Below are 12,534 nucleotides of genomic sequence, written 5' to 3' on the forward strand. Positions count from 1 at the left end.
TAAGGGCTGTAGCCATGGCATCTGAAACTCCTTACTCCGTCTTCGGGCCCATCCGTACAACTGGTCAAATTGGGCTATCTACATTAAAGACGCGTCATCATGAATGTGATCTCTGTAGATGACGTGCCCGCTGTTCAAAACAGCATACTGTATATTATCTATGTACTATACATTTCACATGTCCGGAAAAGCCTCATATCCTGGCTAGGCATAGATAGCAAACAGGGTATCGAGCGCAAACATCAAGAACGGGGACAAAGAGAAAACACTGCATATACAATCAATGCACGATGCACGCCGTTCTGAATCTGCAGTTCGCCACTAGCTCGGTGCTTGCCTGTTCAGTTTTTCCTGCTCCTCCTGACAGCTCAGGCAGTAATCCTCGTACCAGCGCACCACGTCCTCCTTGCGCTCGGCAAAGATACTCTGGTTGTCGAGATTAGCACCGGCACCCCCATCCCTCAAGAGAGTCTCGACTTGTCGACAGCGCCTCGTTTCTTGCTGAAGCCAGCGCTCCCATTCACTCCGCAGCACCTCTCTCTCGATGCTGTTGACCACCCGCAGTGCAACTACCAGGTCGTGCCGGTATATTCCCAGGCGTTGCCGGGTGCGCTGAACACGTCGGCTGGCGCTTCTCTCGACCGCGTCCATCGGTCCAGACGAGATCATCGTCAGCGGCATGTCGTCATCGAGCATGGTCTGCTCGTGGAACGTCGAGTAGCAGCGACTCGTGCTGTTTGGATGCCATCCAGTCGTGTTGGAAATCGCCTCGTCAAGATCTCTTATGTAGATCGCTTTGCTCATGATGTTGTCCGAGCTTATTCCGAGGCGTGACATGATTTTGACCGCATTTCTCTCGTGCCACCAATGGTAGGCATCCCGAGAGGAATAGAACCCATTGATCAGGAGGCTCATGAACAGCAATGCGAGAATCACGCTGTGTGCACTAGTTGTTTTCCAGACCCAGCGGAGCAAGGCAAACGACCAGAGCATCAGCAACGAGATGGCGCTTTCCAGCAGCGACCCCATGGTCTCTAGCAACAACCATGCGAGCGATCGCTGTTTTCGAGATCGGCGTGCTCGCGCAGGCGCATCGGCTGAAGAGAACTGGAAGATATTGGTCTGATGCCCCACGTGCCCGAAGATGCTGATCGCCTTCTTGGTTCGACCGCGAGAGCCCAGCTTTCGCACTTGGTCACTGACTAAGTCAACTAAATCCAGAGCGTCTTGCTCCAGGTCATTCAGCGCCTGCTTATCGATGACTCCTAGATAGAATGTTAGGGCAATAATCAAAGGAAAACGTCATAAATTGTTACTGACTCTTAAGCACGTAAGGAGACCACAGCCACTCGACTTTCGAGAAGATGGCCAGTTTGCACTTAGACTTGGAAACGTACGTGATCACAATCTTGCTGACGAGTCGGAAATTGCGTCTGAACGGAAGATGCCATGGCGTCCGTTTATCGGTGATCACGTAACACAGGTGGTCATTGAGGACATCAATGATTTGATAGTCAGAGACTTTGGTCATATTCGAACGTCCTGATAAGTGAGATATCGTTAGAGGTCAAAGGTCCAGAGACTGGGTGGAGATGCATACCGAGTAGATCGGTCTTCTCAATCTTATATTCAAAGTCTCGTCTCATATGGCCAGAGCCGAGTGTCTTCCACGGTCCCTGCTTGATATCTGTATGTCGTTAGTCAAGTCTCAGTCATTTACCAGAGTGAATCGTGCAAAAGGAAACCGACCCAGAGCCATTCTCTCATGCAGAAGAAGTTGCCACAGAGCACTCTTGTCTCCAAAGAGAACGTGAAATAGCGCTTTGGGGCTGATATCGAAGATTTTCTCAGCGGCCAAATGGAGATTCCCCTGCGGAACGTATTGCACGGGCTGAGAGGGTAATTTGATCTTTGGAATATCTCTTCCGCGGTTCGACTTTGAAGGATCAATATCGTAATCTCTATCGATATAGATGGGCGTTCTCAGATCCTTTGTTCCCTTCCTGTTTCCACTGCCGCTCACACCGCTCCTACCATCTACCGGAGCGTCGAGCGAGACGTCTTCCCAGCTATCCACGCTGGGTGTCCTGGCAAGAACTTCTGCTTCCATTTTGATCAGAGTCTTGAAAACAGACTCCAAATCAAGGTGGTCATCTGACGTCGCTTCCTTGATCAGGAAATTCAGCCTCCTTTGCAGGAGCCTCAGAGGCTCAAGGAACGTTTTCACGGTTATGCGGCTCGCTGAGTCTCCCGGAGATGGATTAAGGTGAAGAAACAGGAAATCACAGTCCCTTCCTGGGGCAGCGGTTACTTCCATCACATTGGCGAGCGAAATACTGGTCGTCAGAACTAATCCGAAGTGATGACTGTAGAAGTAGATATTGCGAGTTGTAACAAATGCTCTTCCAGGAAATTCTTGCTGGTCGTTCGGGTTCCATGTAGCCCTGAAAACTAAAACCAGACTTTCTTCCCTTTTCACATTCGGGAATAGGAGGCGGAATTGCGCGTCTTGGATTCTGAGCCGCTGTGGATAGTAGCTTGGATACTCATGGGTGATGCCGAGCATAGACCTCTGTAGTTTACTCGCATCGCCATCGAGGCTAACAGTCTGTCTATGCCGTGGCCCTGATGTCGGCTGTTGAGACGAGGCAGGGCTGCTAGAAACGCCTGTCCCTGCAGCGATGGTCTCCTTGGAATCGCTGGCAGGAGAAGCCGATCTTTTCGTTGCCAACTCTTCATCATCGGCGCTCTTCCTATCTCGAGGACGCGTGCCCTCGCGTTGAAGCGTATTCATGAAACCCCAATTGGAACTACCCCACAGGTTCGCCATCATTCCACTCGGCATTCCCCCCGTAGAGTCTGCGAGCCCTACACCAATCCCTCGCTCATTGCTCACCATCACTGCTGCCTTGCTCATGTTGGTCGGAGCTGGCGGGTTGGCTAATGTGGGAGGTGCAAGAGTTGTAGCTGTTGGATCCTCGCGGCCTCTGTTCCCATCGCTTTCCCCTGGAGCAACGGGCATAGGACCGCTATATGGGAGTAAACTGTGACTGGAAGAGATGAGGCTGGCAATCCCACCAGCCGGAGATTGCGTGGGAGACTGTAGGCCCGGAGCTGGCGATTTGCGATGAAGATCCAACTTTTGGATAATTCGAGATGCATGGTCCCGCCCATTACCAGATTCCCCATCGAGCCCCGTGAGCCGCCTTGAGCTGCCAAACTCTCCACTACTTCTGAACGTTGCTCCATCGCGTTCAGGGACGGGCAGCGTTCCGTTACGCTCTGAAGATGGATCGTCACCGGCATTGGGAGTTAGACCGTCTGACGGGTCAGCTGCAAATTCAGGGGCCGGAGGCTGGGAGATCGAGAACGCCGGATCCTGGACAGTGAACTTTCCAGAGACTGAGATATCAGTGCTCGCAGGGTTCTCTAGTGCCTTTTGCTTTGCTGCTTCAAATGCACCAATCCACTCCATGAGTTCTTTCTGTGTCTCGGCCTGCAGCATGATGGTGTTTTTCTTGGTTTTAACCTCGAAGCAGAATCTCCTCTCTTCTTGGAAAGCAGGTCTGATGCTGCACAGCAGCACGCCTATTCGTTCGCTCTCCTCGACACCTCCTGTTTTGGAGCTTTGCACCAGGCAACCGAAAATGCCATTCTTAAGGAAAGCCCAGCGTCGAACCCATACTGTCCGGGTCGGTTTTCCCGTGAGCGTTCGGAGATTCAACCACCCCTGTTTCTCAGGTCTGAACGGCTTGTCATTGTGATTTCTCAGCGCAGACGGTGCCTTGCCCAGGTAAGGCACGGTGGAAACCGAGTAATCATCGAGTTCTCGAGACGGTCTCCATGCCTGCTCCGCAGCGTCTTCAATCTGCTTTCGAGCCGAAAGCAATTCTTTGAGCGAGTATCGCTCACTGTTTTCCATCTCATGGACCCAACCTTTGATACGGTCCATATCCTGTCCCCATTTCGCGAATGTAGCGGCATTATTATCATAGATCTTCTTAGTCTCCCGCCATTGGTCGAACGATATGCTGACCAGTAGCTTATCCAAAGTATTTCGTAGCTGAGGAGCCTGCACACAAAAGTCCATGGACGCCTTGAGATAAGCCTTGCGGGCCTCATGCAATTGGAAAGCGTCCTCTCTCAAGGCAGAGGGCTCCTTGGACTTCGCCTGGGCAGAATACCTGGCTTGTAGATGATCATACTGTTTCTGGGCCTGGTCTAGAGCACGACGGGTTTCCTGCGAGAGACGTTGTAATTAATTCCAGCACCCGATACCAGGAAACGTCGTCAAACCTTGAAATTTCGTAGGTCCCACTGAATGAATGCTCTGATCGGCTCTGCAACCGCGTGGTCCAATTTTTTCACGGCCCCGACAGATGCGCCCAAGATATCCCTCACGCATTCACCATGTCGCTTTATCGCCAGTAGCGTGTAGTCATGGTCGAGGACAGCCTCCGAAATATTGACAGGCGTTGTGGCGTAAGAAATAAGGGAGTTCAGAGCCTGCTCAAAATCTGAGAGCTCCGTGGTCAGCTTTGTCGCAGCCCTGGCATATCCATCGAGCCATCTCTCAATGTAATCGAGTTGATCGACGAAGTGGAGGGTGGTCGCGCGAAAGGTCGGGGAGTCGAGGGCAGCTTCTTTCAATCCAACAGGACTGCAATTCAGGAGTCAGCAAAGGCCAAAGACCAATCATACTGGAGGATGGCTTTGATCGTACACAACACTGACGAGCTTCCCAACCTGGGGAAGGGCAGTCGGCTGAGGAGTCGACATTTACAAAGGTGCAGCCATAAGAACCACGACACGTTGGAAGGACCACGGCAGGACAACAATTCAATTAGAAAATTCTCAAGCAAATTTCGAAAATAGATACAAGAACATAGAAGAGTAATTCATACAGATGACATGACAGGGAGTCCTCACACGAGGTGGAGTCTCACCATGCAGTTGGCGCCTCGAGCTGATCGGTCTAGGCAAACTCGTCCGGGGTTGGCCAGCAATTGGCTACGTCACGACCTGGCTCGCCTGAGGCTGAACCAGAACGGGGAACTGCCGAGTCCGGTTTAGCGGCGTCCCCCGTGACATGCCCGGATTGGGTTAGTAGCTTATTGATCTACAACATAAACTGTCCGCCTTCAATAGTCGGTCTCAACACTCCTGTTTCCCATTGTTTTTGTTGCTAAAATGAGCGTTTCCATGTTATACCGTGTATTTCAAAACTGCCAACTCGAGGCGAGTGGGGTTTGAACTTTGCAGAGGATAGACTCTCAAGCCTCAGCGAGGTCGCCTCTATACATGTCACGGGCTGAGCTCAGACTCGGTGTAGTGTGAATTTGACAGTCGAGCCGACTGTGCCTGGTCCTAACCCCATTTCGACCCGGAATATTCCCAGTATTTGCAGTTTTTTCAATCGGCGTCTCTACTTCTGAGCTCAAAGGTGCCCCAAATAGCCTCAATTTTCCCCCCTTTATTGTGCCCTCAAATCCTTTGGTAACCGCCCTCGTTCTCTGGTCAATTCGCTGTTTGCGGAGCCCCCATCACAAATTTAAATATGAACAAGAAGAGAAAGGAGAAGATCAAGCAGCGTTGTAGGCAGCAGTTTTTATACAGCTTGTTGATGGGGTCTTTCCTGATCAGGGAACTGCTCACGCGACTGGAAACCTCCATGTTTTGAGAAACAAGAGCGCATTAGCCAGCTTCACACATTATATTTCTTATCACCAGACCATACAGGTGAACGCATCAGTAAGCAGAGGTAGTCGATCATAGGATACGATTGTCTGAATACAAAACTGTCTCAACAATGATCTTTTGGAGGACAACGAGACATGTTATCCCTCACAGAACTGAAAGAGTCTCTTTCAGCTGTTCATGACCTGTCAACAGTTTTCTTCTCCGACGATTTCGTTGCTATTCCCATACTCGTCCCAGCCTCTGCATCTACCATGATTCCTTTCCTGATCAGATCCTCAAGATCGTCATTGAGAGATCATACTCGGCTCGAAGGCCATGGAACCTGGGACTCCTCTCACGTCGTGCTATGTAACACAATCTCCATCAGCACTGGGCTTCTAGTGAATCCTGTATTGATTTCATTCCTTTCACTTTTACGTACCAGCTGTCAGATTCTCTCGAGAGTCCATAGCTGGAGATGAATTTTGTCGACCCAGCCCGTGACAAAGTTAAAGAGCAAGAGCAGCCTGATTTTTTTTGCCCACAATTGTTGCTTTTCATGCTCAAATTCTTTAATCTTCCGATCAAAATTCTGCCAGCAGATTTCTTCTCTCCGAGATTTGAATGATCTTACGGATATACTCTAGAATAGTTTCGCATCTTGCCCGGAAGGTTCAATTATCTCTGGCTCTATGAAGGTCATAAATAAGGGAGAAACGACCAATAATATTTAAGTAAAACTTCAAATAAGGTAGCTCATCTCATGTTCTGAATTGTATAGACTCAAGTCATCCTTGGTAAGATCTGAAGATGATGATATTAGTATGTCAACTCAAACACCGACTTTTTGAATAAATGTGCTATATTTCGGAAATATAAATTATTTTTCGTAGGATTTCAGGAAATATATAGAAAATTTCCTTATATATCTCTTTTTTATAGAAACTACGATTCCCGGAACAGGCGTTAGTTTCCTAATTGGGCAAGACATAGTTATCTACATACCCTCACCAAAGTCCACGCATCCTCACTATTTCTTTTTTCTTCTTCTTTTTATTATTATTGTTACTTTCCTTTCTCCAGCTCTAAGTATCCTTGGATGCTTGTCAATGAGTTCGTTGTTTGTGTCATCATAGCGCAAATGCTCAAATTTATATATTCCGGGAGAAATGGCAGTGGGAACAAAGCTGGAACTTTAAGAGGGCAAGACAAGAACCGCCCCATGATGGGTGTACAAGCATACTGTACTTACCAGAATCTCGAAATTGTAATAATGCAACAACAAGATAAGACATCTTGCCCAAAGTTCTAAAAAGAATGTCCAAATCACGTGAGGGCAATGGGTGCGGGAAGCGGTGCCAATTCCCCGGCCGAACCAGACTACGGAGCACAGCAACGCGCGTGGGCGGTGAGTCTCGAGAATTTTCTGCCGCCCACTGATAACTTTTTTTCCCTTTGGAATTGTGAAATTCCCTGTTTACTTTCAACTCAACCCATTGCCTCATTGAGAGACTCTGATCTCTACTTGTCTCTCTCTTTTATTGACAATGGAGGAGCCACCCGCCAAGAAACCTCGAAAGCTGCTCGAGGACAGCTCCGAAAGCGAGACTGAAGATGGACCCGGAGGAGTTCCGCTCAACGGCGACTCTACGGAAGAGCCGACGTTGAAAATCAACGAGGAATATGCCCGTCGCTTTGAACACAATAAGAAGAGAGAAGAAATGCAGAAATGTATTTTTAAGCAGGTCATCTTGTATACTGCTGGTGCTAACGTAACTTTTATAGTGGAGGCTAAATACGGAAAGATTTCTGCCCTGGGCAAGCGGAAGAAAAGCGATGATGATGACGATGACGATGATGACGATGAGGACGAGGATGGTTCTGAGGATTCCGAGGAAGAATCATCAGATGAGGAGGAGGACGAAGAAGGAGAACTTGCTACGGAAGCTCTTGACGCGGAGATTCAGGCTACGCTGAATGCCATCCGATCGAAAGACCCGCGGGTCTACGACAAAGATGCGAAGTTCTACTCAGAGTTCAAAGAAGATGAAGAAGAGGAGGACGAGAATAAGCGGGAAAAGAAAGAAAAGCCGATGTATCTCCGGGATTATCATCGCCAGAACCTTCTGAGCGGGGCGTATACAAATGAAAACGACGAATCTGAATCCGCACCACCGCCAAAGACATACGCACAAGAACAAGAAGAACTAAAGAAGACGGTCGTCAAAGAGATGCATGAGGCGGCGGAGAACCAGGGTTCGGACGATGATATGGATGACGACGGCGGTTTTCTTATTCCCAAGTCGAAGGAAGTCCCCGAGAATGACTCCAAGCCCGAAATTGAACTGGACGTTGAAAACGCGGATAAGGATCCCGAAAAATTCCTGTCAGACTACATGGCTTCCAGGGCGTGGATACCCAGGGAGAATTCGAAATGGCAGGCCTTTGAATCAGATGACGAGGAGGAAGAAGCGAGAGCCGAGGCTTTTGAGGAGGCATATAATTTCCGATTCGAAGATCCCAATAAGGTCAACGAGAAAATTGTCACCCACGCACGTGATACGACCAATCAATTGTCAGTTCGCAGGGAAGAAAAGAGCAGGAGAAAGAGGCGCCGAGAGGCGGAACGGCTGAAGAAGGAGCAAGAGAAGCAGGAGAGAGAAAATGAGAAGAACCGGCTGCGCAAGCTCAAGATGGAAGAAATGGAGGAGAAGGTCCGGAAGATCAAGCAGGCCGCAGGGATCAAAGTCTCAGACATCACCGACGAGGAGTGGGCCCGTTTCCTCGATGAGAACTGGGACGATGAGAAATTTGAAAAGGAGATGCAGAAACGCTTTGGTGAAGAGTATTATGCCCAAGAAGAGGAGGAGGCCAGCGGGGACGACGACGATGGCAAACAGAAGAAGAAGAAGCGTCCGAAGAAGCCTACGTGGGATGACGATATTGACATCAAAGACATCGTGCCCGACTTTGAGGACGAGGAAAAAGTCGAACAGGGCCAATCTGAAGAAGACGAGGGGGAGGAGGATGCTGAGGAAGCAGAGGGCACCAAGTCCAAGAAGCAAGAGAAACGCGACCGGAAGCGCGAGGCTCGCAAGGAGCGACGCATCATTGAAGAAGCTGTTGACCGCAATCTGGACCTTGACCCGACCCTTCTCCCTGGCGCGACCAAAAAGAATTCCACGCGTTTCCGCTACCGGGAGACCTCTCCTCAGAGCTTCGGTCTGACCGCACGGGACATCCTCTTTGCCGACGACGCCCAGCTGAACCAGTATGTCGGCCTGAAGAAGCTGGCCACGTTCCGTGACCCTGAGAAGAAACGTCGTGATCGGAAGAAGCTCGGAAAGAAGGCTCGTCTGCGGAAGTGGCGCAAGGACGTCTTTGGCAATGAGGAAGGCCCCCAGTTCGATTTCAGCCAGCTTCTGGCACAGAAAGCCGCTGCTGATGGTACCGCTGCCGGACCTGAGGGAGGCGACCAGGATGATGAGATGAAGGTCGACATCCGGGAAGGAGGTTCGCGGAAGAAGAGAAAGCGATCGAAGAAGCGTAAGAAGACATCATCATCAGCCTAGAGTAGAGGTGGTTAGTCGGAGACTCGAGCTAGTCATTGTACAGGGAGGGGGACCTTCAATGTCGGGGTATTGAGTGATTGTATGTTGATTGTATACCTCTGTAAGAACCAGGGCATGGGATACTAAAAAAATGACGGGCTGAGATGCTATTCATGGCGTTCATTTTTGTTTTTTTAATACCTGAGAATCTCGCATATAACTAAAAAAAATTGAACTGGGTATTAACTACTACCTATATTACCTTCTAAGCCGGAATTTTCTCTCGTCCTCCCTATTTAATCCTTAATGATTACCTAAAAATGGCATTCTCGAAGGCCAAATTCAACTTTGATTTTCTTCTTTTAAACTAACAGGCCTGCTCTAGGACATGCCTTCGAAAAAAAAGGCATGTAAGATAATGAATGCATCTAGTTCTCTATTCCTTTTTTTTTCTTTTTCCTTGTTTGTCTTCCATCTCACTCTCTCTCTCCAGAGAAATTACGTAGTAGCCCTTCGCGCCAATTCTTGGCTATCGTGCCAAGGAGATATTCTAGTTCATGCATCGTTTGAGTTGCTGTTTCTACGTCAGACTAGCTGCTTTGCTTGTCATCTTTTTAGCTTAGCATCTGAGCCTGTTGGAACTGGGAGTCAGACGCAACTACATATTGCTTCCAGCCTTATGAAAAATACAAGAAAGAACTCATTCTGTCAAGATTGCAGTCATCTGACTGAATTGAAGCTGAGCGGCTCGTCTGTTGTCAACGGATGCGAGGGTAACAAAAATGCAGGGCCAATGAGGGACGGCAAAGAAAAAAAAAAGAAATCCTGCCCATTGCTGGGCGACAACTTGCAGCAAGTTCTCCGGGTGTCAATTGACAAGCTCAACAGGACTTTGCTCAAGGCTTTCGCCCATACACGAAGTAAATCAGGATGTACATGTGTAGCTAGCGATCCTTGATTTCATCTCGTACTTTTGCCAATAACACATCTATTTCCTCTTTGCTCCAGCCAAGAACTCGGGAGAAAAGGGCCGGTGTGTAAACCTCTGCCCCCTGGATCTGCTGAACTTGCTGGAATCTTCCAATCTCCTTTAACTTCGGATCCTTTGGCCATGGACCAATTGGGACCTATTATAGCAAATTCTTAAAGTCAGAATGGATCAAGAGAAGAGCAAACGAAGGGAGGAAGGGGAAGAAGATAAAGGGGATGTTGTAGGGTTCAAGTGGACTAATGCAAACAAACCTTGAAGGATTCCTCTTTCACATCAACAAACCCTGCCTTTTCCATCTTTTCTTTCCAGTAGCGTACATTCTCAATACTCTTGCCAAATTTCGCACTTGCATCACGCAGTTTTTCTAGCCACGACTGACAATTCTCGGCCTTTTTGTGAGTATCATCATCAGATAAAAAGTGTGCATAGGCACCATCAAATTCAAAATATCCTCCAGATTTCAGATGTTCGAATGCCTGGCGGAAGAGCCGATCTTCATCACTAGAACACCCCTCCAGCTCACGGCCATGATGAAGTCAAATTTGTTCTTATACACCCAATCTGTGTGAAAGTCGTCGATTTCAAATACGCAATTTGGAGGTACCCTAATTTGCATCAGCAATAAAAAAATGCTTTCATCAGTAGCAGAAGTAGTCACCATGGAGATTGTATAGGGCTCAAGTCAGTGCCAATAACTTGAGCGGAAGGATGTTTACTATAGGTCTTAGCTCTAGCAGCAAACCTGTAAGATGGGGTTGCTCTTTCTCAGCAAAATAAATGGCCCAGATCCCTGTGCCAGTACCAAGATCCAATACACGTTGAGGATTCTTGATTGGTGCAAGCTGAAGTCGCCCTCCTAGGAGAAGACCATAGATATGATCCAGAAGCTCCATTCGATCTTGTTCCTCCTGGTCATTTGGCTAACAAATAGCTCAGTCATTTAGACTCCAACAAAAGTTTGACTGGCTAAATATACCACAACATATGATCCTTCATGAAACGCATGGTATCGACGCCCATTCTAAAGAACATGTCAGTATCCTGTTGAGCATCGAGCCCTAGAGACTGACCTCGTATCTGTCAACCAAGTCATGGGTTATCTGTTAGCAAGCTGTTGGAGGACTCGATGGCATAGCGATTGCATTACTTGTAGTTCTTGATACTGGAACTGAGGGACGACACGTAGCTAGCCGAGCCAATACTATGGCAGATTATCAGACAAAGAAAGACTAGCAAGTTACATCATGGTAATTCTAATGTACTCACGATTCATTGTAAGCCGAATCAGTGTCAGCAAGGGCATCCTGACCCAGAAAAGTATTAGTATGATAATGTCCATCATAGAACAGGAGAGGGCCAGATGCTCACATCTACTTCCAGGGGATTATTCCCCGCAAGTGCATTTTGAGCCATGGCTTCAATACTGGCCTCCGCGAAGGACAGGGGGAAGGGGGGAGGGGTTCAAATCCAAGAGTATGGAGCAGGAAGGCAGCAGCCGAAGTCATTGAGGGGGGTGCTCTATAAAAGAAATCGCTGTTCCGATAGCTGCAGGATAGGACAACTAGTCTCCTCTGACACCATCAACGGAGTCTGCAATGCCAATGCCAATGCATCCCTCTGGGTATAATTTGCCCAATGAATTGCCCTAATTATCTGCTTTCGTCTAACGTCTTGCTAGCGTCCGAGGCGGATCGCTGTCAGACAGACTTCCTGTACTCCGTAGTCTGTCACTAGTCGCATCGCTTGTGGTAACGTTTCCGAGTAACGCTATGCAAGAATTCCACAGTTAGGTAGGCTCTACTGTATGTTCTGGCACAGTCTTGATTAGTTTGTCAAATGAAAGTATCCCAACCCCGCAGAATGAACAGCTATATGCGGCAGAAAAGTGCTTACTATATGCACAGCACGATTTTGACAGCAGTATCTTCCTTAGTACAGCACATGTAGTTATCGACTTGGCACCGTTCACATTGAGGAAGCATCCGCTGAGCATTAAACACAAGCAGAAAAAGGCATGTTTTCTCGAAAGAGGCAGTCATGAATGTAGCAATCTGAGGCATATGGAATCATTTTATATGCGCGACGATTTCCATGTGCTCTGCAAGCAGTCGCGTATGTGTACATGTACAGAGTAGGAGAAGGCGTACGCGACAAGACTCTGTCCACAGGGATGAGCACTTTTTTTTTTTGAGAAGATCGATGGAACTGGTGGGCAAAGAATTCAGAGGGAGTTTGCTTGATTCTCAGAAGAAAACCAAGGCAGTATGTATGTACGGAGTACATACAGTACAATACCTACCTAATGAAGAAAGA

At 48.2% G+C, this 12,534-nt stretch overlaps 3 protein-coding genes across 3 annotated transcripts; 1 reads left to right on the forward strand and 2 right to left on the reverse strand.

Annotated features, from left to right (window-relative positions):
- Nucleotides 1–321: 321 nt before the first annotated feature.
- Nucleotides 322–4,779, reverse strand: T310_9753 (Transcription factor SipA3; the record flags this gene model as incomplete). The annotated part of the gene is made up of 6 exons (XM_013467793.1): nt 322–1,265; nt 1,321–1,542; nt 1,601–1,687; nt 1,750–4,240; nt 4,297–4,660; nt 4,724–4,779. 6 exons carry the CDS (start codon nt 4,777–4,779, stop codon nt 322–324), a joined length of 4,164 nt encoding a protein of 1,387 aa, XP_013323247.1.
- Nucleotides 4,780–7,226: 2,447 nt separating this feature from the next.
- T310_9754 (Ribosome biogenesis protein Kri1) lies at nt 7,227–9,251 on the forward strand (the record flags this gene model as incomplete). The annotated part of the gene is made up of 1 exon (XM_013467794.1): nt 7,227–9,251. The coding sequence occupies one exon, from the start codon at nt 7,227–7,229 to the stop codon at nt 9,249–9,251; it is 2,025 nt and encodes a 674-aa protein (XP_013323248.1).
- A 923-nt stretch (nt 9,252–10,174) lies between these two features.
- On the reverse strand, nt 10,175–11,634 carry T310_9755 (UMTA methyltransferase family protein; the record flags this gene model as incomplete). The annotated part of the gene is made up of 7 exons (XM_013467795.1): nt 10,175–10,357; nt 10,473–10,697; nt 10,745–10,826; nt 10,880–10,963; nt 11,198–11,242; nt 11,488–11,525; nt 11,590–11,634. The coding sequence occupies 7 exons, from the start codon at nt 11,632–11,634 to the stop codon at nt 10,175–10,177; spliced, it is 702 nt and encodes a 233-aa protein (XP_013323249.1).
- Nucleotides 11,635–12,534: the final 900 nt, after the last annotated feature.

Source organism: Rasamsonia emersonii (genome assembly GCF_000968595.1).
Source record: "Rasamsonia emersonii CBS 393.64 chromosome Unknown ctg1118621762206, whole genome shotgun sequence".
Taxonomy (NCBI): Eukaryota; Fungi; Ascomycota; class Eurotiomycetes; order Eurotiales; family Trichocomaceae; genus Rasamsonia; species Rasamsonia emersonii.